Here is a 27,187-nt window from a genome sequence, read left to right on the forward strand (position 1 = left end):
TGAGAGAGGGCTTGGACCTGGTGCCCGCTGAGCACTAGGCCTGGTGCTGGGAGCCTCACCCCAATGGGCGGGTGCCCGGCCAACATCCCAGGCACACGTCAGCCTCCCTGCTTCACAGAGCAGGAAACAAACACCCAAAGGGTTTGAGCGCCCTGTCTTGGGTTGAGTTGCTCCACAGGAAGACCCCGTGACAAGGATTCAGGGGCCAGTAGCTGATTTGGGAGGTGTTCCCAGGAAGCAGGGGCAGGGGTGTGGGGAAGCGAGCCAGGGGTGAGAAGAAGCCAGTTGAGGGCATGCTGTAGAGCAGGTGCCATTGTGGACGATTGAGGCTCCACCCCCACGAGCACCTCCAGGAGGCAGTGCAGACCATGGCCCCACGGTGTTCCAGTGAGGGGTGAGGAAGGGCCCTGAAATGCAGGGGTTGCAGCCAGAAGCCCAGGAATGGTGGAAACCAGGAATGTGGGCAGGGCCACAGGGGCACCAACGGAGTCGTCCAGGACAGAAGACTGTCGCCCTTAGCGCGGCTTCACCCTTGACCTGCTCTCTCTGGAATCACTCACCCCTGAAATGTTCATTCCAGCCCTGAACCAGCCTCTCTTCCCGCACTCCCTGGAACCTCTGGTCTCCTTCCCTGCCCTTCTCCCCACAGCTGGCATACCCTTTGTCCCATCTTCTCTCTTGGGCTTAGATTCCAGGGTCAGGTCATCCTGCTCTTTCACAACATTTGCTGGACGAGCCCAGATGGCTGCATCCTCCCCTATAGGTCTGGGCCTCTGAGCACTGCAGGGCAGCACGCCGTCACCATGCGGCGGCACTAGCACCTGTTCAGTGCTCCAGCTGTTTTGGGGTCTCAGTTCCACCCCTCAGCCTTTCTATGTATCCCTAGGTGGCTCTCTCTGACCCTCCATAGACATTATCCCAGATAGTCACCAGTCTCCCCAGCAGATGACCCCAAGCCCTTCTGACAAGCCAAAAAGACATAAAGCAGAAACGCCTTCATCTCACAGCCCTTACCCTGCCTCCAGCTGCTCACGTGTCCCTTCCCTGCAGCCTAAGGGTCGGTTGTTCCACATCCTGTCCGAGGCCAATTTCCCATCCTGTGCCTGGAAGCCCACCCTTCTCACTGCCGCAGGGACCAAATCCTGCGTTAGCTCCCCTCTCCCCAGGTCCCCAGCCTCGCCTGCCTGGTTGCCCTTCTCCCATCCCCATTGAGGCATCACAGGCGTGGCTGGGATACAAACACTTTCCAGGAGCCTGTGTTTCCCTCCACCCCCCACCCTACCCATCAGCTGGCTCTCAGAGCCCAGCATCTTGAAGGCCGTGTCTACACTTCTTATCTTTACTTTCTCCCCTCCTCTCCCTCTTCTAGGGTCTACAGGGTCGTGGGGATATTGCTACCACAAAAAAACAAAACCGACCAGGATTTGGTCAGCAAAGCGCAAGGCACGGATGGATGGCTGCTGTGCTGTTAACCGGAATAACCACCAGAGTGCCCCTCGGGCTGCTCAGCCCACTGCCAACTCATCCCCCCCCCCCCCCCCCCCCCCGCCAAATCGCTTCTTCTCTGAGGCTTCTGATTCTAGGTGGTGGCACAACCAACCCACTGAGCCTGAAATGTCGCAGCTGCCTCGGCCTCCCTTCCCTCCCGTTCTGCACTTGAGCTTGGCGAGCGCTTTAGGCTCTGGAACAATTTCTCAAACCACTGCTCCCCACACTCAGCACCCGGCTCCTGCCCGACTACCTTCCTGGCTGGCGTCCCTCCGCTCTGGCCTGCTTCCTTCCCCATCAAACTGCTCTCTGCCCTCATCTCCGAAATATGGACCTGACCAAGTCACCCCTCTGCTCAGGATAAAATCCCAAGTCCTCTGCTTGGCATTCCTGATTCTCCAGGACATCTCAGATTTTCTTCCTTTCTTCCCCACATGCCAGCCGCCGGCATCTCCCTCACTCCTCACATGCTGTGTCCTGAACCTCAACTGCCCCTCTTTCTGTCCCTTCAGACTCTTATTCACCCTTCAGAACATTGCCACCTCCTTCAGAGAGGAGGTGCCTGCACCCCAAGCTGGGACAGTGCCTGTGCCTGGGGCCCAGCTGTAGCACAGCGAGGGCCACCTGGCTTTTGCGCAAACATCCTGTCTCTTGGGCTTTCACTCCAGCGCCCAGCACAGGGCTTGGCCCAGAGCGCTTCGTCTCACTGTCTCCGTCTCTGCGGCACACCGTCCCCGAGCGCGCACTAATGCTCAGCAGCCGTTGGTGGATGGCACTAATCGGGAACACACAGCTAGGAAGTGTCCCTGTCAATCTGAGCCCATGCTCACCTGTGTCCAAAGCGTGTGCTTTTAACCCTGCCCAGGGGAATGGCAGGGGGTCTGGTGGTGTGATTTTGCCTGAAGTTCCTAGAACCAAGACCACCTGGGTTCAGATAACAACTTGGGAAGCTACTAGCTGTGTGACCTCGGACAAGTCACCTTTGCCTCTCTGGCCTGTTTCCTCAGCTGTGAGATGAGAATGGTGGGCATCTGTCAGGCGTTGTGAGGACCAGAGAGGGGAAAGCGCCTGGAGTGTGGAGAAGAGGGCCAGCGCTGAGCGCGGGGATGTGCTCTCTCTCCTCCCGCCCTCTGTTTGTGCAGACTCCCAGGGCTCCACAGACCTCAGGTCTGCTCACACTGGTCTTTTCCACTCTCCTGGAAGTCTCCTCTGGGTGGGGTGTCCCCTGCTGGCTGCCCCTCCCTGCCATCAGCAGTCTGTCCCCAGGGGAGGTGGTGGAGAAGGAGGGAAGCGGCCTGCCCACTAGGGTCCTTAGGGAGTCCCTGAGCCCCGCAGGACAGTCACACTGGGGGCCTGGCAGCCTTCTGGTTCCAGGCTGTGCAGACTCCCACAGCCAAGCCTGAGGTCATGCTCTCAAACTTCCGGGAGGTGTCTTGGCGCAGAGATGCCTCTTGTCCCCATGACCGGCTCTGCGGTGCCACAGACACTTAGCAGCCGCAAGGGCTATCCCTGAGAAGCGCTGTCAGCATGTCTGGGGTGGGGGTGGGGGGCTGCCTCCATACATGCTGGTCTCTGTCACTGTGTGGATTTGTCCATCCCGGGGTGCCCCTGTGTCATCCGCTGGTCGTGCGGTTTCTTCAGACACATGAGCCCTTCTTACCGTCTATGCATCAGGCACCAGGTACACTAATCTCTCTGGGGATGACTATCTGTTTCTGCGTGTCCCTGTGCCCTTTGCACCTGCACCCAACACCGTGTACACAGAACTGCTTCTTTGCACACGTGCCCGGATCTCACCTACTGCTGTCCCTGCGCAGACATGTGTCTCGATGTCTGTGGATATGCATCTAGGCCTGTATGTACCCAGTGCTCTCTCTGGATATATACGAGCACTTCCGAGGGGCGGTCCCTCCCTGGGGGTCCATCTGTGTCCAAATGCAAATGTCATAGCTGTGTGCGCACGTGGCCGTGGCGGAGGATCAGCACTGCTCCACATGCCCGTGTTTATCGTTATAAACTCATGTCTATTTCCGTGAGTACATGGCTTATAGGTCTGTGTCCCAGTCGTTGCCTCTGGCTGGCACGCCTAGCTCTGAGGATCCTCTCCAAGCCAATTTTGTTTTCCTGTCTGCATTCTGTTACTCCACCTGGGTACCGGGCGGGTACCGTGGGACAGCAAGGGTGCTGCCTCAAGCCTCCCTTTCCTGGTCTGAGCTGACAAAAGAGGTGTGGCAGACCGCAGGGAGCAGGGAGGCCCTGCCACCCCAGGGGATTCCTGGCTGGGCCTCAGGGAGTCACATCTCTCCATTAGCCAGGACCCTGGGGACTTAGGAGAGCTTCCGGAGAGGATGGGCCTGGTGGCAGAGGCCAGGATGGAGGGACACCTGGGGAGCACCCACACCCTCTCCTCCAGATGTCTGGATATCTGCGGGGACTGGCCTTGTAAGGGTGGGGGATGGGCATGCCACCTCCCAGACCTCTCCTAGAAAGCCAAGGGGGGCCTGGGTTGAGTGGGAGGAGCAGAAGGGGAAAGGAGGCGGGAGGGAATAGGACAGCCAACAACCAGGAGACCAGATGAAGGGAAGGGGAGAAGAGCAAGGCGGAAAGCTGAAAGCAGAGAGGCAGGTTCTGACAGAGACAAGGCTGATGGTGGGCTGGACGAGAGTCCCTGGGGGTGTGGGGACAGCAGAAAGGGGATGTCCCTCACAAACCAGGAGCCACAAACCAACCCCAGGGCTGGGACTCTGTGAAGAGGACACTGCCTCCCTCCCGTGTCTCTCCTCTCTCTGTGTCTCTGTTTTTCTCTCCGTTGCTCTGCCCTGTTCTTTCCCAAGGTTGTGCTACAAAAGCCACATACCAGGAATGATGTCCCAGAAGAACGGATGGGCCAAGGACCAGGTATTCCGGGAGGGCCCGGACAAGGGTGTGACCTTCACAGCCTCTGGCTCCTGGGCCATGGGAAGAAAGTGAGGAGGGAGCCAGAACTGCCCCCATTTGTGGGGCTTGCCAGGCCCTGGGTCCTTCTACACCATATCTCACTGAATCTCCCAACCATGCAGGGAGGGGGCAGTGCCCCCACAGCACAGCCAAGGAGCTGGACTTGGCCAGGGTGGGTGGCCTCAGTCCTGGGACAGAGAGAGACCTGGGGGCCAGGCAGAGGACAGGCCCCTTCATGGGCCCTGCTCCCCCTCAGCAATGCTAGGCCACTGCCATTAGCCAGGGTTTAATGGAAAGGGTGATGGGTATGGGTTCAGATCGTCCTGGCTTTGGACCCATGTTTCACACCTGACGGGCAATGTAACTTTGGGCAAGTCACTCACTTGCCCCTGGAGCCCCGGTTTCCTCTTGTGTGAAGAGGTTTACTAATCCTGCTCTCCATCTCCCTGGGCTGCTGTGCAAATTAAATGCAAGGTCCAAGAGGCAAAAGGGCTTTGCAAACTGTGAAGAGCTGTGCACTGCCAATGTCTGGATGTGCTACACTAACAATTAGGGTGGGCATGAAGTTGGTGGGCGAAGCCCTTTGCATAGGTCAGGTCATCTCCTGTAATCCACATATCCCCGCCATCGCGCAGTACACAGACTGGGGCACAGCGATGATCCAGGATCACAGTCCTCTAAGTGGCAGGAGTGGGATTCCAACCCAGGACTGCAGAGCTGCAAGGCTGGGGCTGAGTACTGACTGAGGGGGGTGAGGGGTTCCTGGAAGAGGATTTGCAGGGCCAGGAGCAGAGGGGTGGGGAGGCTCAGGAAGGAAGCCTACTGCTGGCCCAGCTTCTTCCCTCCCTTCCCTTTGATGGTCCATTAGTCCTGCTTCTTTGGCAAGCCAGGACGCTTAACAAGGTTCGAGTTTACATACAGGGAGGGAAGCTGCCCTGGTGACGACCTTCCCTGCCTCAGGAGACACGGTTGCGTTGGCTGTCCCAGGATTACAACTTCCAGGATGGTGTCTGGGGTATTCTACTGCTTCCTCTTACCGCTCTGGGCCCTCCTGTCCTTCTCACCCACCCACCACATTCCACCTCTTCCACCTCCACCCATCCCCACCCAGAGCTCCTGCTCGTGGGAACCTTCCAGAGCCTCCTGCCTCGAACTGGATCCCAAGCCTAAAACCTCCCTGCCACTCAGCAACTGCTGAGCTCCTACTGTTTGCCAGGCACATTCACGCCCAGCCATATCCAAGCTGTGTGACCATGGGCAGGTTCCTTAACTTCCTCTCTGTACCTCAGTCTCCTTATCTGTGAAATGAGAATAATGAGTTAATATTTGCAAAGGGTTTAGAAGAATAGTACTGGGGTGCCTGGGTGGCTCAGTGGGTTAAAGCCTCTGCCTTCGGCTCAGGTCTTCATCTCAGGATCCTGGGATCCAGCCCCACATCAGGACACCTGGGTGGCTCAGTCGATTAAGCCACTGCCTTTCGCTCAGGCCATGGTCCCAGGGTCCTGGGATCAAGTCCCGCATCGGGCTCCTTGCTGTTCAGGGAGCCTGCTTCTCTCTCCGCCTCTGCCTGCCACTCCTGTTTGTGCGTGCTTGCTCTCTCTCTCTCTCTGACAAATAAATACATAAATAAAATCTTTAAAATAAATAAGTAAGGGGCACCTGGGTGACTCAGTGGGTTAAAGCCTCTGCCTTTGGCTCAGGTCATGATCTCAGGGTCCTGGGATCGAGACCCGAGTCGGGCTTTCTGCTCAGCAGGGAGCCTGCTTCATCCTCTCTCTCTCTCTGCCTGCCTCTCTGCCTCCTAGTGATCTCTCTCTGTCAAATAAATAAACAAAATCTTCAGAGGAACAGTACTTGGCAAGTAGTACATTCTATTTACTGATTTAAATTTATTATTTTAAGCAAAGTTCAATATCTTCACAAAAACTTTGTTAAGGTAAGGATTACCAAGCTCCATTTTATGGTCTGGTAATCAGAGCTCAGAGAGAGTTGCTTTTATCAGTGCCTTTATTCAACAAGCATTATGAAGCGCCTACTGTGTGCCAGGCCAGTGCTCAATATTTTGTGTACTTTATGTCACTTCACCCTCACAGCTCTGTGAGGAGGTGTTAGTATCCCCCAAGGTTTCCAAACCCTTCCTGGGAGGTACGACTACCCTGGGGGAGACCCCTGGCTGCTGTCTCTCTCCCTGATCCCCTGAGCACTGGGAGAGCAGAGACCTGTATTTCATTGTGGTTATATTTCAGCCCATGGCAGAGAGTAAATATCTGTTGAGAGAAGCAGTAAAAGTATCCCCAGCTTCCAGAAGAGGAAAGTCAGTTCAGAGTAATGAAGTGATTTGCCCAAGATCACACAGCTGCTCGCTGGTGGAGTTGGGATTTGAACCAAAGTATAACCAGCTCGAAAGCCCATGTGTGTTCTTCCCACAACACCAATTCTACCCACACGGAGGCCCGTTTCTGAGGAGGAAGATGAGGTCTGAGCTGGTGTGCAGACTTGGGACGGAGGGTTGGAGATGCCTGGAGAGACTGAGCTGGGGGCGAGACCCCGGCAGCCTTTTTCATTGAGAGCTCTGGTCCCTCCTGCCTCCAACCTATCCACCGGGCTTTCCCCTCAGGCCACTAGCTAACCCAGTCAGGGAAGCAGCACTCCCTCATCAGGTCTCCTATCAAGAAGGGGGGGCCCTGGGGCGCCTGCGTGGCTCAGTGGGTTAAACCTCTGCCTTCGGCTCAGGTCATGATCTCAGCGTCCTAGGATGGAGCCCCGCATTGGGCTCTCTGCTCAGTGGGGAGCCTTCATCCTGTCCCCCGCTGTCTAACTCTCACCTACTTGTGATCTCTCTCTCTCACTCAAATAAATAAAATCTTAAAAAAAAAAAAAAAAAAGAAGGGGGTCCTCCTGAGCTTCACAATTTCTAAACACAGAAGCTGCCACACTCAGGTTCCGGGACCTCATCGCTGTTCCCTGCTGGAGGGTTTACCTGGAGACAAGGTGAGAGGGAGGGAAGGGCACAGAAAGGAGGAGGGGTGGGGAGCCCAAGGAAGAGGGTGGGCTGGGACCGTGGGCCATCTGGGTTTGGGTAGACTTGAGAGAGCAAGTCCAAGCCCCTTACCCTCCCATTTTTTAGATGTTGAAACTGAGAGCCTGGGAAGGCAGAAAAATGAGACAGAGCCCACCTTCGTAGGGTGTCCCCACAGCGTGTAGACAGAATGCCAGGCTCTTCCACATTTATTCTAATAGCTTCCATGACCCCGGGGGAATCGCAGACACCTCCAAAGTCAGTGTCTTGAAGAACCTGGCAGAAAGCCTGCACACAAGCAGGTGCTCAAAAATGCTTGCTGAATACATGGAGGAAGGGGTTACTTAGTTCTCAGAATAATCTGGAGAGGTAGGACTTACTACGCCATTGAGGAAACAGCCTCAGAAAGGAGGGAATTGACAACAGCATCGCAGGCTGCTGGAAAACGATCTCCAGATTCCAGGGACACATGTGGGGTGGGCACCAGAGTGGAGGGGGTTGGGAGTGAAGGGAGGTGAGAAAGGAGGCCCCACAAGTTACAGGCAGCCCTTCAAGGTGAGGCAGAAAATATGGGAGGGGAGGAGGGAGAGAGGCTGGAAGACCAGGGGCATGTTCTTCCCTGGAATAACATGGAGGAAAGGCAGGCTAGGGCTGGGTTTTGTTGAGTTGTCATGGGGGAAGCTTGGACAGGCTTCAGGGTTGTTTGGATGGAGCCTGTAGAGCTTGCTGGAGATCCCCTGGAGCCCTCTCTCTGGAGCATGGGGGACAGCTCCCCGAAGGTGGTCATAGGCCTGGGCATGAAGGTTCCCTTCTGAGCAGAGAGCACTGCTGCCCTTAGAGGGGGCAGAGAAAGGGGATCCCTGGTCACGGGGACCCCATTGCAGGCCAGGCACAGCACCGTACACGTTCCTTACACCCTCTCAACCCCAACCCATGGTCAGGGACTCCCACCAGCTCATTCATTTATTCCACAGATGCCACGTCCACATTCACTGGCCAGACAGCATGCTAGCTGGGGTGGTGGGGAGGGAGAGGGCAAGCTACAGACCCCTCCCCTCATGCAAGACCACCCCTTTCTCCGCCTGGTGCTTTACCTCCTGAGTATCTGTCAGTTTCTTTGCCTACAAAACGGGGAAGCTACTGCTCTCTAAAGATTGTGAGCACCGAGACACCTTAGCAGACGGTGATCACTGGCCACCTCTCCCACTCACGCACCCAGAGGAAGTTGCAGAAAGTCCTTATAAGCACCAGGCTCCTGCATCTCTCTGCATGAGGGCTCCCCTGGTGGCCAGGCACTGAACCCATCCCTGGGAGGCCACAAGTGTAGGGGGTTGGTTTCCTAGAGCAAGCCTCAACCCCCTGTGGCACTTACTGTAGGCTGAGCCACTTAGAAGCCAGGGGTGTCTCTAAGCTGAGCGCTAAGACCGGGGCCTGGTTAAGGCTGTCACCCTGCCCTGTTACAAGCCAGTGTGCTTTGTCAACATTGGGAGCAGGTGGCAGGATGACACAGTGGTCTCCAGCCAGAGCTTGTGGGATCCACATGCAGGACATCTCTGCCACCTCCCCCTATGTGAACCTCACGCTCTTCTGTGTGGCCCTGGTCCATGCCATCTATTTAGAATGAGCCCTGCGGCATGAAAGTTCCCGGAACCATGGGGGCCCTGTGCCAGCCAGAGACCTGTGCAAATAGTACCCAGCCAGGCGACGCCCGGCTCCTACAATTCATGGTCAATGCGAAAGAGGAAATGAAAATGCTGCGTCTGCACTGCCCCTCCTCAGGCCACTCGGACCACCCTGGCTGTTGCCCTCCTTCGCCTCTGGCGGGAATGAGCTCAACCACGTGCAGCCCCCCAGCTGGCTGTGCAGATCCGAAGCTCTAAGGGCCAGAGCTTAGTCTTTGATTAATAAAAAATGCGAGATAAATTAATAATGACTTAATACGTGCAATTTGGGATCAAAATCTTTCCAAAGCATGGAGAAAATAGTAAAAAGGGGAGTTCTTGAGAGTGGAAAGTTTGAGAACGAGTGCTATCCTCAGAGGCCAACCATGAGCCAGGCACGGCTGGGAGACACCAGGGAGACAGGAGAAAGGACGGGGCTGGGTTCTCACACCTGCTCTGGTCGAGGTGCAGCACTTGCCCACCACACACGTTCCCTTCATCCTCACACAAGCCTGGGCAGCGCTGCAACTGTCCTCGCTTTGTAGATGAGTAAACAGAGGCTCAGAGAGGCAAAATTATTTGCACTGGATACTTATACAGCTGGCAGAGATTTGAATCTCGGCCTGCCTTTCTAGAAAAGGAAAACAACATGAAACAAACAAGCCCCAAACTCTGGTGTCTAGAAAGTCACTCTGGTTTGCATTTACAACAGAAAGCAGAGGGACAAGCAGAGGGGACAGCTGTAAGGTGCACCTCCTACTTGCTGTGGCACCTGGACCAAGGCACATAGCAGGCGCTCACGACAGTTTCAGATGGAAGCAGGACAAGCCTGGGGGCATAAACGGGCACAGCCTAACTTGAGGGGGGCGGGCATGACTGTGTATAAGCCTCTAGTTTCCGAAGCAGTGTGACTAGGTGCATTTCGTCTTCTTTTTTAAATCTTTCATTATGGAATGATTTCAAATACAGAAAAAGCAGACATCAGGGACCACATCACCCAGAGTCACTCGATGTTCGTATCTGGCCATATTCATTGCAGATGTTTTTATAGTGAAGCGAGGCAGAGGCAGATTAAAAAAAAGAAAAAAGAAAAAAAAAGCCCTCATCCCATGCCATCCCCTGAGGTCACCATTGGCCTTGCAGTTGGTGCACCCCCTCAGTGAGCATTTGACATTATTTTGTGTTTTTAAACTTTCATAATATTGGTATCTCTGTCTTGCCTTCTACGATTTGATTTTCACTCAATTACTGTGTTTAATTGAGTCTGTGTCGATACATATAGATCTCATTCATTCATTTTAACTGCTGTACGTTATTTTACTGGTTGAATATAGTTCATTTCCCTATTCTCTTACCGATGGACATATGGGCAGTTTTTACTTGCTGTTTCAAATGGTGCAGCAAAGAACATCTTTATACATATCTCCTGGTGCACTCACATGTCCCATATAACCTTTTTGACAACTGCAGCACGTTGGAATTTGTGCATTCTGATGTGACCTTGTAGGACTGTTTCATGTCTTGGAAGCTTGGTTTTCCTCATCAGTAGACAGGGTAATAAAATCGTGGGCATTTTGGGGACAATCCAGGGCTTCAACATAGAGAGATACATTCTGCAACCTGTAAAGTACTCCACGTATACTTCCTGTTTACTTCGAGGGTATTCAACATCCGGGATATGCCGGGCACACTCCCATGCTGGGGACATGATGCATGGGCCCCAGGATAGGCTGGTGATGTGCTCACCTGTCAACGAGGCAGTCAGAGAGATGCCGCCACAGCAGGATACATGGGAACCTGCTGGCTAGCCTGGCCGGCAGTGCCGAGGCAGGCACGGCTTCAGAGAGGAAGGGGTAGTGAGCTGTGTAAGTCCTTGGAGGACGAGGAGGCCAAGGCGAGTGGAAGAGGGGAGGGCGGAAGGATGGCCCAGACCCAGAAAGCAGCAAACAGGAAGGGCCATACTGATGAGAGAGCAAGAGTGCTTGGACAGAACCTGAGAGCTGGGGGTCAGGGGCCAAGGACAGAAAGCCATCTAGAGAGGCAGACAGAGCTGTGACGCTGTATCCTAGGGCAACAGGGAGCCATGGAAGGATTTTCAGTAAGGGAGTGACAAGCTCGGATCTGTATGAGATCTGCTGTTCAATATGGGAACTTGGGTCAACAATAATGCACTGTGCACAAAATCTGTTGGGGGGGGAAGCTCTCTTGCTAAGTGTTACTGGAGTTGCAAAACCAGGTCTGGCTGCAGTATGGAGGAAATGAAGGGAGAAGCTGGGAAAACCGCCAGGGGAATATGGAAGTGCTGCAGGCCAAACACTGGGGGGGCCAAACTCAGGTGGGAGTCCTTTGGCTGCCGTCACGCCGATGGCATGCCCCGACACCATGCAGTGGGTGTGGCTGCATCAGGAGGGATGGGCAGAACCGTCCACCCTCATATTGAGAGAGGCCATCCTCATACACCCCAACCAATCTCCTTCTTAGGCTCTTACCATCTTGCAAGGCAGGAGGTTTCCAGTCTCTGGATGGTATGAGCTCTTTTGGCATATTGGTACCACGGGCATGGCTGGGTCTTCACCATCATCCCATGATAAGAGACCCCACTCTATCCAGATGGTACAGATGCCATGTGGGGTGAGGGGAAGGGGAGGGCAACACATTCTAGGACAAGAGGGGCTAATGGCTATCGCTGAGTGGCTGTGTCTAATGTCTAAAGCACCCAATACATAAAATAGGACAAAGACACAAAAGAACTACCCCAGGCCTCCATTTCTAATGTGGGACTTCCTACCACCCCTAGCTCTGAGTGACAATATTGCCTTTGAAGTATCTACTCTTGGGGCAGTGGCATGTCCCTGGCCCCTCAGAACTAGGTGAAAAGCCCTTGCCATCCACTCGTCTGGTATCCATACTTCCCTTTCTAGAACACTCATCTCTTTTAGAATTACGAGTTTAATTTCTACACTCCTTGTTGGGTTATAAGCTCTGTGGCAGAGTGACCAGAACTGCTGGTAGTTACCCTGGTGCTGGAACAGAGTCTGGCTCGTGACGGGCCCTCCAGGAACATCTATGAGAAGCATCAACAGAATGCCCCAGGGGAGGGGAAAACAGGGAAGGAAGATGCCCACATTTGAGGGGCCCGGAGGGAGAAGTGTCTTGCCCAAGTCACAGGAGAGGCAGGAAGAGATCATGGCTCTCGCTGGGACCTCTGAGGCTTAGCGCAGGCCTCATAGCTCACCACACTCAGGGGTGTGCAAGGGGGCTGTGCCACGAACCAGTGTGTCCCAAAGTACAGCCCATAGAATGCTGCTCTCAAAAGATTCTAGTGGACAGGACTGTCCTATAGTTAAATAAGCTTGGGAAACTCTGAGTTAAACAAAATGAAAACGATTTCATGACCACTAGACCTTTCTGATATGCTCAGGTGCCTAGGATTTTGGGGGAAGGTCCTAGGCAGTCTTCCTGTCCTCTAAGTGACTGTCAGATTCTGCCCAGAAAGCACAGCGTGAAACCTCGGGCACCGCCTCCAGATGCCTCTGCTGGGTTGTTTCCCGAACAATGGCCCAGGATGGAGATGTGCTTGCAACTTTTTGGGCCATGCAGGAAAACCCCTTTCACAAATGGAGGTGACCACACACCCTGATATATCAGTGGGATGACCACAGAACTGTTCTTGTTGCGGGGGACCTGGAGACCCCACGGGGCTGTCCCTTCACTGCTGCCATGCATGGAACCCTAGTGTCCTACGGAGCCCAGTCTGAAAACCGCCTGTTACCCAACCCTCCGTACAGGTGACATCAGGGGACCTGGCTTCTCATGCCAGCTCTGCAGCGAACTGCTTTACCTTGGGTCCATCTCTTTGCCACAGGGGGCCTTGCTTTCCCTGTTCACACACGAGTCTATTCGACGCGATGCTTCCTGGAGTCTTAAACTTTAATCTCTAGTGTGAGGAGGGCTGTAATTCCACGACTGTAACGTTCTGATTCCATGGTCCTCTGGCTCTGAGATTTCATGGCTTAGTATTCCGATTCTCGGAGCGCCCGCAGCTGGCCTGAGCTGGGGCAGCATGGTGGAGGCCAGGCGGTGGAAAGTAGGATTCATTGCCCACAGTGTCCCGCCCGCTGCCCGGGAGCACCAGGTCCCTGGGGAGGTCTTGCCCCGTGTAGGCTGGAGGGGCTCGGTAGGGAGGGCAGTGGGGGTGGAGCAGAATCAGCAGCGGCTCAGTGGGCAGAGCAGGGAGAGGGACCCAGGTCTCCTGACTCCTGCTCTATCTTTAGATCTCCATAGCAACTGTCACCAGGGCTCCGGAGCTAAAGGCGGGCTGAGCTGGCTGCCTGCAGGAGAGAGGGGTATTTGTTTCTGTACCTCTTTTGCTCAGGAGAGGACTCTGGGCTGGGCTCTTGAGCCAGGGAAGGGAGACTTCGAGCAGAGCTGTTTGCAGCAGGAAAGGCCTGGGCCCCCTACAAATAAAGGTAATTCAGGACCCACCTTGCTGGGAGAATGTGGCACAGGAGGGTACATAAGGCAAGTCCCTCCTCCAAAGAGCTCTTAGCTACCCCATGGTCATTCCCTAAACACTCAGCAAGCAATGCATCAGAGCCAGCCCTGAGACCACAGCAAGGACACGCAGTTTCCCGGAAAAGCAGGTTTTAGAACAGGCATTTCTAGGGCAGGGTGTGACGGGAGGCCCCAAGCCCTCTAATCTGAGACACCTGGGATGCTCTTCCTGCACCTTCTCCTGCCAGTTCCTACTCATCCCTGGGCCTGGCATGGACCTGGCTTTCTCCCGGGAGTCCTCTGGGATGCTCACGCTCCCTCCTGGGGCTCCTGCAGCCCCATCTTCCCTCCATCCAGCAGTATGTCAGCCTGAGGGAGTCAGCAACCTTGTGGAGTAGATAAGAGCTGGAGGAGCAGGGAGGAAGACATTCACCTACAGTCACCCGGCCAGTGAGCGGTGGGCCAGGCCTGCACTCCAGTCTGTGCTTCTCCCAGTGTTCCAGTGGCAGGACCCTGGCTAGGGCTTCGGAAGGGAGGCCTGGCTAGAAGAGGAAGTAGGAGTCCTCGGCCAGGCCTGCACACAGCAGGCACTTGGCCATGTCCTTGGTAAACTCAGCCGAGCCACAGACCAACGCAAACGGCTTTCTGCGACAGGAACCAACCAGCTCTTCGATCAGGCCCTGGGCCAGGCGGCCAAAGCGGGTCTTCTCCTGGTAACTCTGGGGAAGCTTCTCCAGGGAGTTCTCCTGAGACAATGAGAAAACATGCAGGTGACTACTGGGAAGTCTTTGGAATTCCCCCAGTTCGCTGTCAAACCAGGAAACTGAGGTGGGGGGCCGGGGAAAGGCAACCTTTAGCTAGCATTACCGCAGGCCAGAGACTTCTTGCCATGGGGGCTCTGATTACCCTCCTAACAAGCCCGGGGATGGCGGGTTGCTTATCCTCCCAGGTGAGGCACAGGGAGGAGGAGGCACACCCCAGGGCACGCAGGGAGGCAGGCCCCACCAATTCTCGCTGCCTCCAGGGGCTGTTACACCTGTCACTCCAGGGGGATGTTTGCTCCCCAAGATTGGGGACCTCCGCGTATCTTTGTAAGGCTGTCCACCACCGTCATCGTGGGAGCATGACATGTGTTCATTGGTTTCATCAGGCTTTAATGACCTTGTTGATGGAACCCATTTTTACTGAGTGGGCACACTGTGCCCTGCACCATGCTAGGCGCCGGGATGTGGCAGCTGCTCAAAACAGACAAGCTTCCTGGTCTTGCTCCGGCTTTGTGTCCTGGGGATCCAAGGCAGCAGTGGGGGTGCTATTTCTCACATAAAAAGGCTGGAAGAGGGCACCTGGGTGGCTCAGTGGGTTAAGCGGCTGCCTTCGGCTCAGGTCATGATCTCAGGGTCCTGGGATCGAGTCCCGCATTGGGCTCTCTGCTCAGCGGGGAGCCTGCTTCCTCCTCTCTCTCTCTCTGCCTGCCTTTCTGCCTACTTGTGATTTCTCTCTGTCAAATAAATAAATAAATAAATCTAAAAAAAAAAAATTAAAAAAAAAAAAAAAAAAAAGGCTGGAAGAAGGATTCCAGGGTGCACGGTGCTCCGGTGACCCAGGCTTCTCTCTTTCTGTTCCTCTAGCCTTCGCCGATGGCTTTCATCTTCAGGATCACAAAACAAAAGCCCCACCTCCAGCTTACACGGAGGAACTTCTCTCTTTTAAGTGGACGTTCCCCCGAAGTACCATCGCACAGCGAAAGCGCACAAATCAGTAAGTATGTGTAGTCTGATGATCTCTAATGGAGGCAAGACACCACTTGCCCAGCATCTGAACAAACAAAACCAGAACGGGACCGTCCCCTCTGCAGACCCTATCAAGGCAGGCTTCTAGCTTCTAGGGCTAAGCAGAGAGACACGAAGGAGAGAGAGGAGGCTGGAGTCTAAGCTCTGCCACCATGTCCCGGCTGAGTGACCATGACCTCTGTGAGCCACTGTGATGAATGCAGGCCTTTTCTCACACCGCCTCAGAGGCCCACCCCACAGAGCTCATCTCACCCCACTGCGGTGCTCGTGGGGGATCCTCTCTGGAGATCTGGACCTTCCATGCCCACTCCATGCTCTGACCCACTGAAAGGGCCCTTGTGGGCTGGGACCGCAGGGCCCCCACTGGCCTCACCTCTTCCTCCTGCTGCCCAATTCCCCCAGGTTAGTTAGGTTTGGCATAGTCCCCCTCCCCCAACTGCACACCCAGAGATGCGGTGGGTCTGGTTGCTGCCCAGGTGGGGTAGGGAGCCCACAATCAGTGACGGCACCACAGGATAGCTGCTGTCAAGGAGGAGAGCCCTGGCTATGACAGCAGAAACACCTATGCCAGTCTGGGGGCTCTAGAGAACTTTCAGGAGAAAGTCACACCCCAGCAGAGAGATACGTGCGGTAAGCAGGCTGAGCAGGCGTTAGGTGAGGAGGTGGGGGAAAGTGCTTCTGGAAAGGGGGATGTGCTTCTGGCAGGCCCAGCAGCCAGCCAGAAGAGCACGGTGCCCTCACAGCCGGGAGCAGACCAGTGACCAGTGACACTGGGACACGCAGGGAGGGTGCTAGGAGACAAGCCACACGGGTTGGTGCAGCCGTGCAGGCTGGACCATCATCCTGAGAGCAGTGGGGAGCCAGGGAAGGGCTGGAAGCAGGGTGGTGGAGGAGTCAGGGCTGCCCTTTTGGCTACAAGAGGAAGGGCCAATTGGCAGGGAGTGTCTGGAGAGGGAGCCCTGGGGGCTGCTGCGGCTACAGCCTGGCCAGGCCAGGGAGCATCCTAGGTCAAGGGGGCACCTCCCACTCCATCGCCCCTTACCTGTCCCTGCCTTTGACAGCCAGCCCGCTCATCTGCCCAGGCCCAGGCCGCTGGCATCATCAAAACCCTGGCCCAGGGCTGAAGACCCTTAGTTACCGGTAGACTTTAACTCTGCTCTCAAGCCCAGGCTCAATGCCAGCTCCTCTGTGAAGCCCTCCGTGCTTGCTACCAGCATCCTCAGTGCCCTCCCCATGTGCTGTCTTATATCAACACGTGGTAGAAGCAGGCTTCTAGACCAGCACCTCCTGGTCTCACACCTAACTCTCTACCAACTCAGTCAAGGTTCTTAATCTCTCTGTGCCATCTCTACAACACGGGCATGATGGCAACACAAGCCTCCTAAAATTGTGGTGGGGTTAAATGATTTCATACCCACAGAGGGCCTGGAACAGTGCCAGGCATGGAGAAAGTGCTCGGTGAAGCCCTGTCCCTGGGGCTGTCTCCCCACACAGCAAGGTGAGTGCCTGGAATATGGGGCAGGCCATCTTCATTTCCCTATCCCGGGCTCCCGGCATGCGGTCAGGGGACAGGAAGGACGGCCAACAGCCTGGTGGTGCTGCCACTCATCCCACCTTCCCTGAGCTGGGCTCCAAGCAGAGGCGACAGGCCCATCCTGGGGACACGGTCGGGCTGCACACTAGCCTTTGCTTCATTCCCCAGCCTTCAGCTCTCCTGTCACTGCAAACACTCACCAAGCATGGCCCTCCTCATGTTCACGCCACTGGGCCTTCTGTCCCATGGACAAGCCCACAGAACCTGGTCCCTGAGGATCCCAGAGCCCTGGTACTAGGGAGGGAAAGCCGGTTTCCTGACAGCGCCCCACCCAGTCACGCTGGGGAAGATCACGCCAGTCTTTGGGGACACTCTAAGTCTGCCACAAGTAGGAAGCTGATGAGAAGGGTGCTCCAAAGTCCTGGGCAGTGAGGCCAACCCTGAGCAACAGAGAACGGGTAGGGGCCCCAGCAGGGACCCAGGTCTGGGAGCGCATGGGAGAGAAATAAAGCTGCAGACCAAGGGGAAGGGAGCTCAGGGCCTGGCTTGGGTTAAGGAACAAGACCCCCCCACCCCCCAACCTATGGGCCAGAGGGGAGGGAGAGGGCAAGGTGGCCTGAGAGCATGAAGGGAGGAGGAATCCGAGGGGCAGGGGTCAGGAGGCAGAGTTGCTTCTAGTTCAAGTTTCTGCAGCCTGGAGAGTCTGGAAGCAGCTTTCCTCCCATGTAGGGGCAAAGTGCTGTGGGAGAGACCCGAATAAATGCAGTGACCCCAGATCTGCTTGCTTCACCAATCCTTGATGGTGAGCAAGCCTACTCTGTGCCTGGCACCCTGCTGAGCACCGAAGGGAGCCTGGTGATCCAGACATGAGATCCCTGCCCCGAAGGAGATTATCCCAGCCTTGGGGACATCTACAGCCTGGGCCACTGACTCCACACACAGGCCCCCCAGTCCATATACCTGGTGAGGCCAGGGGGCATCTGATAGGCAGCACAGCACGGTGGGGAGGGCCAGAGCTCAGCCTGGGGCTCCAGATCTAGCTTCTCCCCTAGTACAGACAGGCCAGTGCCCCCACCTCTCAAGCGTCAGTTCCCACATCCACGTACACCAAATGGAACCAGACCTGTCTTCCTTGCCAGGCACAGGGTGGTGGTCCCTACCTGGAGCAAGGATCCCTACTGCAGGCCCCGGGGCGGGGAAGCCACAGCGGATCCTCAGGACGGGTGCAAGGGGCCGGCACAGTCTCAATCAGGGAAGGAAGTCACGATGCTGGGCTCACCTGGCTGAGAACAAAGAAGGTTCGGACGTTCCAGAAACGGGCCTGCTCCTGGAGGAAGGTCTTCAGGTAGATGCCCTCAAAGGTCTTAAAGCAGCCGACCAGGGTGACAAAGGTCTCATCCTCTGCATTATCTGTTATGGTCTGCAGGACGGGAACCATGGGGGCCAGGCCAGTGCCTGAAGCCAGCATGAGGAGCTCACCATACTGGGGAACAGAACAGGGAGAGGGCAGGTCTCAGCCCACCCACCCGCCATATGGCCCATTCCTGGGCTTGCTTGAACTGCACAGCATAGCACAGCCCTTCCTGGGGGTCCCACCCGTGTGAGGTCCCCTCTCCACGTCCTTCAGGAAGCCATCCTTGCTTGTGAAAGCCTACAGCTTATGAAGTCTGTGTCACAGAAATTATGGAATCTGGAGATTGAAATGGAACATAAAAAAGGTATAGCCCAGGAGCGCCTGGGTGGCTCAGTGGTTTAAGCCTCTGCCTTCAGCTCAGGTCATGATCTCAGGGTCCTGGGATCGAGCCCCACATCGGGCTCTCTGCTCAGCAGGGAGCCTGCTTCCCCCTCTCTCTCTGCCTGCCTCTCTGCCTGCTTGTAATCTCTGTCTATCAAATAAATAAATAAAAATCCTTAATAAAAAAAAAAAAGGTATAGCCCATCCTACAAGTGGTTCAGCTGCTCTCCTACCCATCTCCACAGGACTTTGCTTACATACTTCTCTTGACAGGGAACCCACTACCTCCCAAAGCAGATCACTCTGTCATAGGCTGACTTCCCCTGCCAGAGAGGTCTTTCCACCTCACACTGAGCTGAAACCTGCTCCTGCCAAAGCCTAGTCTGCCACCCCTATCGCAGCCCTGCCCTCTGTGCTGCCTTCTCTGCCCCTGGGGAGCCCTGTAGAGATCTGAGGGCCCTGGCATGGATCCCTGAGCCTGCTCTAAACTGAGATATTTACTACACATAAGCGCCCAGCACTGGCACAGAAGAGCCACTCAAAGAAGAGAATTTCTTCCCCAGGAGGGCCCAATTCTATCAGCCCATTACTGAATCCACGAATCCATCTCCTGGCTCTAGGTCTCTTTAGGAGATGTGATCTTCTTTAAGGTCAGTGCTTTAAAGGTTAGTGTCCGACATATGCAGCAAGCTAGTCACCTCCTTCATTCTAGAGATTAGGCCTCTGAGAATGCAGCCCAAGTTTCCACCAGCTTTACCGATGGCTAATGCCTCTCACACCCCAGCATGAAATACTTCCTTGAATATCAGTCATGCAGACCTGGGTCTAAATCCTCAGACAAATGATCTGGCCAAGTGCTTTCACTTCTCTGAGCCTTGGTTTCCTCACAGGTGAAAAAGAGTAACAGCTTCTTCCCCACAGTAACATGTGTCTCAGAACTGTCGTGGGGATTAAACAAGACGCCATCAAGTGCCTGGTGCAGATCCTGGCGCTCCCACACAGTTCAACCCCTTCCCTCACTGAGCCCTGCTGCTGTCTGCACCATCCTGTACTGTGTGTGTGTCCCCAGCCTCCTGGTCCCCTGCCTGTCTGCTGCTCCTCTTCCTCCCACCACCCCTCGGGGTCTCTTCTGTAAAGTCTTCCCCGGGCCAGGAGCATGTGAGGGGTCCTTCCTTTGGATCCCCACAGTCCTCTGTACTCCCTCCTCACGACATAGGTCATGCTGTACCACCACCATTTGTGTGGGTGTCTGTTCCCCCATCACACAGTGAGCTTCTGGAGGACAGGGCCTCGTCTGTTTGCCCCATGTATGGACCCATGTGGAAACCTGTGAACGTCTGGCGGGAACGCACAGAGATATGCTCACGTGCCACTCTCAGGGTGGTCACGATGTCCCATCTACAATGAAGGTGACTGCAGAGCGGCCAGACAGGGCCAGGGAGAGGGCCAGAGCAGCCCGGCGTCCCCACGGGCGCAGAACCATGCTTTTGTGTGTCCCAGAGGCCAAGTTTGTGTGTGAAATGCCATGTCTCTGTCTGGCCCTATACTGCCTGGCCCTATAATACCCATGGATGGGAAGGGCCGGGGCTCTGCAGGGATGTTCTGTGGGCGCAGGGAGGCTCCCCCAAGAAGGGATGGTCAAGACAGTGTGCATCAGAAGTCCCCTCCAGGTCAGGGGGAAACAGGGACAATTCGGGTCCCTTGACAAGGGCCTGGGGGACACGGGGACACTCTCAGCTAAAATGCAAGGCTGAGCAAGGCTGACACAGGCAGCACGCTGCCGAGGGCTATTGCCACCCAGATACCGGCTACGTCTGTAAGTGGGGGTAGCAGTACCCCAGAGCTGTGGTGGGGTAAACTAAACCCTTAGCACAGACATGAGGGCCTGGCCCATAGGCAGTGCCACACACGTGTCTCATGGCGTTGTACACATGTATGTGGGTGCACGCACTTGTTACACACACAAACATGGATGCGTGCATGGGCGTTCCACCATGTGTGGAAGAGGAGCTGCGGAGTTATCTGCTAAGGTAGTGAGACTGGTGTGTCTGGGTAGATGGCCTGCAGGTGTGCTTTCCTTTCTTCTTTTTGCCTGTCTACATCTGATTTCTTTTTTTCTTTCTTTCTTTCTTTCTTTTTTTTTTTTTTGGTAATGAACACACATTGTATGTGTAATAAGGAAATAAAAACAATGGAGAGAAAGGAATGATTCGTTCTTTTTCATTTGCATTGTTTCCTAATTATATAAAGGTAGTAGGGGCTCACTGCAGATGATTTGGAAAGTATAATGAAGCAAACAAAAACCACCCATAATTCTACCACCCAGAGTCGCTACCCCTGCGTTGCATTTTCTTTTCGCATATTTTCTGTGCATTTAAACTTTGTTTCCCAAACCTGTTGCACATTCAGTTTCATACATAGTGTTTGTCACCTGATCTTACAGCATAAGCATATAGCATCATTTATAAACATTATTTTAAAATCCAGGATAATATTCTATCAAGTACCTGTAACCCCATGCACTTAGCTGTCCCCCTATGGCTGCATATTCAGTTTCCTGCTATTATAAATAAAGCCTCCGTGAACATGTGCACAAGAGGCAGCATTTGGATCCTTTCCACAAGACAGACTTCCAGGAGTGGAATCGCTGGGTCAAAGGATTTGAAGATTCTTAAGACTCTTGGTACACACTGCCAAGCTGCCTTCTAGATATGCACCAACTGATGAGAAATGACTAATTCTTCCTGGGCCCATCAGGGAAGGAGGTGCACATGCCAGGAAGATGAGGGGAAGAGCCTTCAGGCTGGGATGCATGGGTTCCCGAGTGGAGAGGTATGGGGTGTATTTAAGGGAGTGGTCTCCATGTTTTTGTAGCTGGAATGTGACAGTGGAAAGATATCGCAGGGTCTGGCGGCATAGGATTCCTGAGTACCAAGTATGTGAGTGTGGATTTGCTAAGCAATGGGCAGCCCTGGAGAGTTCTAGAGCATATGCAGAGGCCCGTTCCGTCTCCTCCCACATCCAATCCCAAGGACGCTCTTGGGATTGGGCTTGGACTCACGAAGAATGGCACAGTGTGACTCTACAGCCTGACATGTGGAAACCGTGGTCCTGGAGGCTCAGGCAGGAGGCGTCTCCTGAGGGCCTAGCGTGCTGGCACTGACCTGGTTGGCTTTATAGAAGAAGTCGCCGAAAGGTCCTCGCCAGAAAGCTGTGTCTCCTGTGCTCCAGGACCTGACGTACTGGGACATCAGCCCAGTCGGGTAGCACTGGGAGCAAACACAAAAAGACCTCACTGAGACACGTACTTGTTGCCCGTACCAACCATGTCAGCCACTAACGTGCGGCCCTTCCGAGTTGCCCCTGAGTTGGTACTCTCATTCCCAATTTTCAGATGAACCCAGAAGCTTATCCAGAAGGGAAATGATGAGGCTGGGATAAGAACCACAGGGCTGACGGCCTTACCTTCAGAGGTCTCTGACCCATGGGACCACAGGTGCCCTGCATGTCACATCACGGAGTAAAGAACTGGCTAAGAGATGAGTAATGTCAACTGACACTTACTCTCAGTATCAGGGAGGCAACAGGGGGTGGTGGGGACTGTGGTAAACTGGTGAGTGCAGGAATGCTCCCTCTAAAGGAGGAAGTCACTTTGCCGATCCCGGGATGTAGTTTGTGGGGCTGATGATGCCCTATCTTCTGATTTTCTAAGAAGGGCAAAAGATCCACATTTTCATGTAAAATTACCCATCTTTGAAATGTCAGAAACTAATTCTAAATTTTAAAACACTGTGTAGGCCCAAACCAAATACACATATGTGCTGCAATCAGTTCTTAGGCCACTCGTTTGCAGCCTCTGTGTTACCTGTAACTGTCTCCTGACTGGCTGACAAAAGTAAAGGTTGTGCAGGGGATTCCCTCATGGTAGCGGGCAGTCCACATTTCCTGTGCGCCTGCCCACTGGGGGCCAGGCACCATGCTGGGGCTATAGGGAACACAGCTAGATCTTAAGCTCCATGAAGACAGCCAGTGTCTGAACCTTGGGAAAGACTTAATAAATAGCTCAATGAATGAATGAATGAACGAATCCAGATTTAGGACCCCTCCTGAAGGAGCTCACAAACTAGGAGGGACCAAAGTCTGATACATTCAAGGTAGACACTTGAAACACCCCATGAAAAGGACAGAATGCTGAGAGAGCCCTGAGGAGGTACAGTTACTTCTAATGGAGTAAGATCAAGGATGGCTTCCTGGAGGAGGAGATGTTTGAGCTGGACCTTGCAGGTTAGGGAAGACTGCATTTACTAGGGACACCTGGGTGGCTTAGTTGGTTAAACGTCTGCCTTTAGCTCAGGTTATGATCTCAAGGTCCTAGGAGCAAGTCCCTCATCAGGCTCCCTGCTGATTCTCCCTCTGCCTGCCACTACCCCTGCCCATGCTCTCTCTGACATATAAATAAAATCTTAAAAAAAAAAAAAAAATGACTGCATTCACCAGAGAGGGTTCTGGGCATCAGGTATGGTCAAGGTAGCACAGCCCAAGACAGGAATGTGAGGGGAAGGGGGAAGCTCTAATAGGACTGAAAGGGTGTTTGGAGTGAGAATACAACTAAGTTTGAAGGAGACTGGGCTTTGGTTACCAGCCGTGCTTTTAAGCAACCACAGCTACCTCTGGTAGCATCGCTGACTTCGCTGGGTACCATATATATAAAGCAAGGGAAGGCCTCAGCCCTCCTGCCAGAAGTCTGCGAGGGAGGCTACAGTTCTCTTAACTTTCTGGAGGCAAGCACACCGGTTTTCTGACCCCAGTCTTGGGGAAGGCACAGGCCGAGCTGTGGTTTGAGTGGCCCTATGGCACAGACAGCACTCAAGGAGAGAGGAAGGATTCTTCTGAGCCTCCAGCACCCACATGGAGCCTGCTCAATACATACTTGTCCAATAGAACCGACCCTGAACTTCTATTCTTCCACGTGGGGTCACATTACCCAAGGGGCCTTGGGACAATGACATCACCACTCTGAGCTTCAGTTTCTTTATCTGTAAAGTGGGATAATACGATCTACTCTGCAGGACGGTTATGAGGTTGAAAGGAGATGGAAACAGCTGGAAAACTGGAAAGAGTGCGTGGTGCCAAGAAGGTGCCTGAGCGATGAGAGTTCCTCCCTCCCATCCACACGGGAGGTAACCCTAAAAAACCCGAGTGCCTTCCCAATTTGCAAAGACATTTCCAGCTCTTCCCAGCCAGCGGCTTAGGGATAATTAAGCATCTCTCTAAAGAGAGGCTTTCCGGTAAATGAGGAGAAAATCAGCCTTGCAGCTGGGAGAGATCCAGCTGCCCTGAAGAACTGTCTCCAGGCTTATCCTTTCAACAGAAACACACCCAGACGAGCAGCTTGGGGAAGCAGGCCATTTGGAGAGGATTTGTGGAATCTCCCAGACAAACAGTTGCGTGGAGAAGGGATCCCATCCAAGCTTCTGTGTAAGGGAATAAACACTCGGGCTTTGAGTGCAGTCAAGGAAGGCAGGAGCCAAGACAGTGCTCGGGTCCTGGAGGCAGGAGGCCAGGCTCACTCACCGGCCACACTTCCTACGCCCTGTGGAGACTCGGGTCCTCCTGTTTGCTTACCAATGAAAGGGGAATAATAATTCCCATGCTACAGGGATGATAAGGGATGTGAAAGCTATTCTTAAATATCGCTGTTCCCTAAGGTTCTGTGTGGGAAATGACAATGTCGACTATGTATTAGGTTGACCTGTATGAAACCACTGTTTCTGTAAGTCAAAAATGTTAGAGTATCAGAAGTTTCATGTACTTCAACCTAATTATTTTTTCCACATAATTGGATCTTCAAGATCTCTTATATATCCGGTGCTGACACCTTGGGGCCTGGGGGGATGGGGACGGTTTGACCCAGACTGTTTTGTTCACCTCATCTCTGCCAAGTGCCACACCCACCTTGGCTGCCCCATGAGCACCCCTCCTGCCAATCAGATTGGGTACAGTTCCCACAGACCCTATCTCACACCTCCTTCCCTTTGGTCATCTGCCCAGGCTGAGGCCTGGAATGCCACTTCCTACCACTGTCCATCTGATCTGTATCCCTTGGTCAAGGCCCAACTCCAACACCCCGGCATCGTCTCCACCCTGAGAATGGTCTCAGGTTAGTCCCATTCACGAGGTGCTGCGTGTCCCAACTTCTGCCTGCTCGCCCCCTTCTAAACCGGGACAGGTCACGAACGGCTCCCCCAGCTGTGCCTCCTTTGCCCTTGCACATGCTGGGAACACAGCCCTGAGAGCTTCCTTCTCACCCTTCCCTGCCGGTTCTCCATTCCTTCACTTCAACTCGAAGCTCTAACTCAGCTTCTGTTGGGAAGGCTCTAACTCAGCTTCTGCCTTCCCTGCACCCAGCTGCCCTGAACTGGGTTGGGGCCTCCTGTCACGGCATCCATCCCATCATCCTGCCCTGGTCTGGCCCTCTGTCCCAGGGCGGGCACTCTCTCTGACTCCTCTCTGGAGCCCAGCAACTAGTACACAGCAGGGCCCGGGTGACTCGACCACCCCTTCCCCTGGGCGCAGGGCTCGCTCTCCATGAAGAGCTGAGAAAGCACGAGGGAACAGCGTGACCTTTCTCAGTCTGAGCTTCCTTTTCTTAAAATCAGTCCCCGTTGGGGTCTGAGGTGCCAACCCCCAAACCCGACCCTGCCTCGGGAAAGGAGGAGATGGGAGAAGGCTTCCTTTACTCCCCCTGCTCTTTCCTCAAGCCAGCCTCCTCCCATGTGAACACACTGGCTTTTCCCACATGGCTGAGCACCACCCCATCCCGACCCATCCTGACTGCCAAACGGGGTCAGTCCAAACCGTCGGAAGGGCACCCGCGTGGGTCGGCTCACCTTGATTAAAACTTCAAAGTATCCTTCTGCATTGGCAGGGCTGATGGGCGTATAGGCTCTCTGAATTTCTAAGCCATCCACCTTCCCTCTGGGGAAGAGAAATATATGGTACAGCAAACGCTTTTAGGTACCTCCTCTGTGCCAGGCTGGTGAGACCTGGGGCCCAGCTGTCCCCAGTGGTCCTCACTGAAGGTGGAGCAGAAAAAAGGGGCACTGGCTTCCCCCACTGCCATGCGCTGGCTGTGAGACCCAGGCAGGTCAGTGATCCCTTAGCTGCCCCTCTGTAAAGTGAGGACAACCACATGTGTCCCTGTGATGTGGTTCTATGGGATCAGAGATGGCAAAGTCTTCAAAGAGTCCTCTGATGATGGGGGCTGTTTATAGGACATCACTGTGGTGTTTCCTGACCTCTTCTCGACCACACAACAAGAAATAAAAAGACTGTTAATGTTTATTAAACACTTACTACCATGTACCAGGAGCATCAGAATTAGAAGGATCCTCAATGGTGCCCTAGTCCAAAGCCTGACCTCATGCACGAATCCTCTCTATGACGTTATCAACAATGGGGCTAGGATGATAATGACAAGTAATAATTGTAAGCAGTCATGTTGTAGTCAATAACTACTGTGCACCAAGCATACTGTGCATGTTATCTCATCTAACAAATGATAACCCAGGGGCGCCTGGGTGGCTTGGTTGGTTGAGGGTCTGCCTTCCGCTCGGGTGGAGATTCAAGGGTTCTGGGATCAAGTCCTGTGTCATCAGGCTCCCTGCTCATTGGGGAGTCTGCTTCTTCCTCTCTCTCTGCCCCTCCCCCAGTTTGTGAGCATATGTACTCTCTCTCTCTTTCTCTCTCAAATACATAAGTAAAATCTTAAACCAAAAAAAACCAAAAGGGGCACCTGGGTGGCTCAGTAGGTTAAAGCCTCTGCCTTCAGCTCAGGTTATGATCCCAGGGTCCTGGAATCGAGCCCCACACTGGGCTCTCTGCTTGGTGGGGAACCTTCTTCCTCCTCTTTTTCTGCCTGCCTTTCTGACTACTATCAATCTTTGTCTATCAAATAAATAAATAAAATCTTAAAAAAAAACAAAACCCCAAACCCCCAAAAGACTCCAATAACTCACATGAGGAAACCAAAGCTTGGACATTACTTGCTTGAGGTCACACAGCTAAATACCATCCTTAGCTCTAACACTTCAGAGCTTCCCAGAAATACCCAAGCACTCCTCCTTTGAATCTTACTGTATGCAAAACTTTCTTCTTGGACATGTGGAAAGATTAAAAAGACCCCACCCTGGGGCGCCTAGGTGGCTCATTTGGTTAAGCGTCCAACTCTGGTTTTGGCTCAGGTCATGATCTCAGGGTCCTGGCACCAAGCCCCCATTTAGACTTTGTGCTCACTGGGAAGTCTGCTTGAGATTCTCGCCCTCTGCCTCTTCCCCTAATTAGGCATGCTCTCTGTCTCTCAAATAAGTAAATAAATCTTTAAAAAAAGATGCCTGGGTGGCTCAGTCAGTTAAGCGTCTGTCTTTGGCTCAGGTCACGATCCCAGGATCCTGGGATGTAGTCCCACAACACACTGCTTGCTCAGTAGGGAGCCTGCTTCTCCCTCTGCCTGCCACTGCCCCCTTCTCT

The 27,187-nt window shown here is 54.0% G+C and overlaps 1 protein-coding gene and 1 long non-coding RNA gene across 4 annotated transcripts in view; one reads left to right on the plus strand and one right to left on the minus strand.

Moving 5' to 3' along the window:
• The window catches only part of LOC309843179 (CUB domain-containing protein 2), a 48,518-nt gene that overhangs the window by 15,285 nt on the left and 6,046 nt on the right, over positions 1–27,187 (minus strand). For 2 of the 3 annotated variants that reach the window (XM_082688540.1, XM_082688539.1), the window contains exons 4-6: positions 25,549–25,636; positions 21,823–21,927; positions 18,203–18,406 (exon numbers count right to left, since the gene is read on the minus strand). In XM_082688540.1, coding sequence (XP_082544666.1) covers positions 18,203–18,406; positions 21,823–21,927; positions 25,549–25,636 — 397 coding nt within the window. Of the gene's footprint in view, positions 1–12,749; positions 13,595–13,783; positions 14,346–18,202; positions 18,407–21,822; positions 21,928–25,548; positions 25,637–27,187 lie in introns of those variants that run through there. The other variant, XR_014299987.1, reaches the window with a different exon arrangement.
• On the plus strand, positions 13,454–20,864 carry LOC309843180. Its single transcript, XR_014299988.1, has 4 exons — positions 13,454–13,574; positions 15,228–15,357; positions 18,350–18,641; positions 18,853–20,864. It is a non-coding gene; the product is annotated as an uncharacterized lncRNA (long non-coding RNA).

The sequence above is a fragment of the Mustela nivalis genome (assembly GCF_964662115.1).
Source record: "Mustela nivalis genome assembly, chromosome: 10".
Classification (NCBI taxonomy): domain Eukaryota; kingdom Metazoa; phylum Chordata; class Mammalia; order Carnivora; family Mustelidae; genus Mustela; species Mustela nivalis.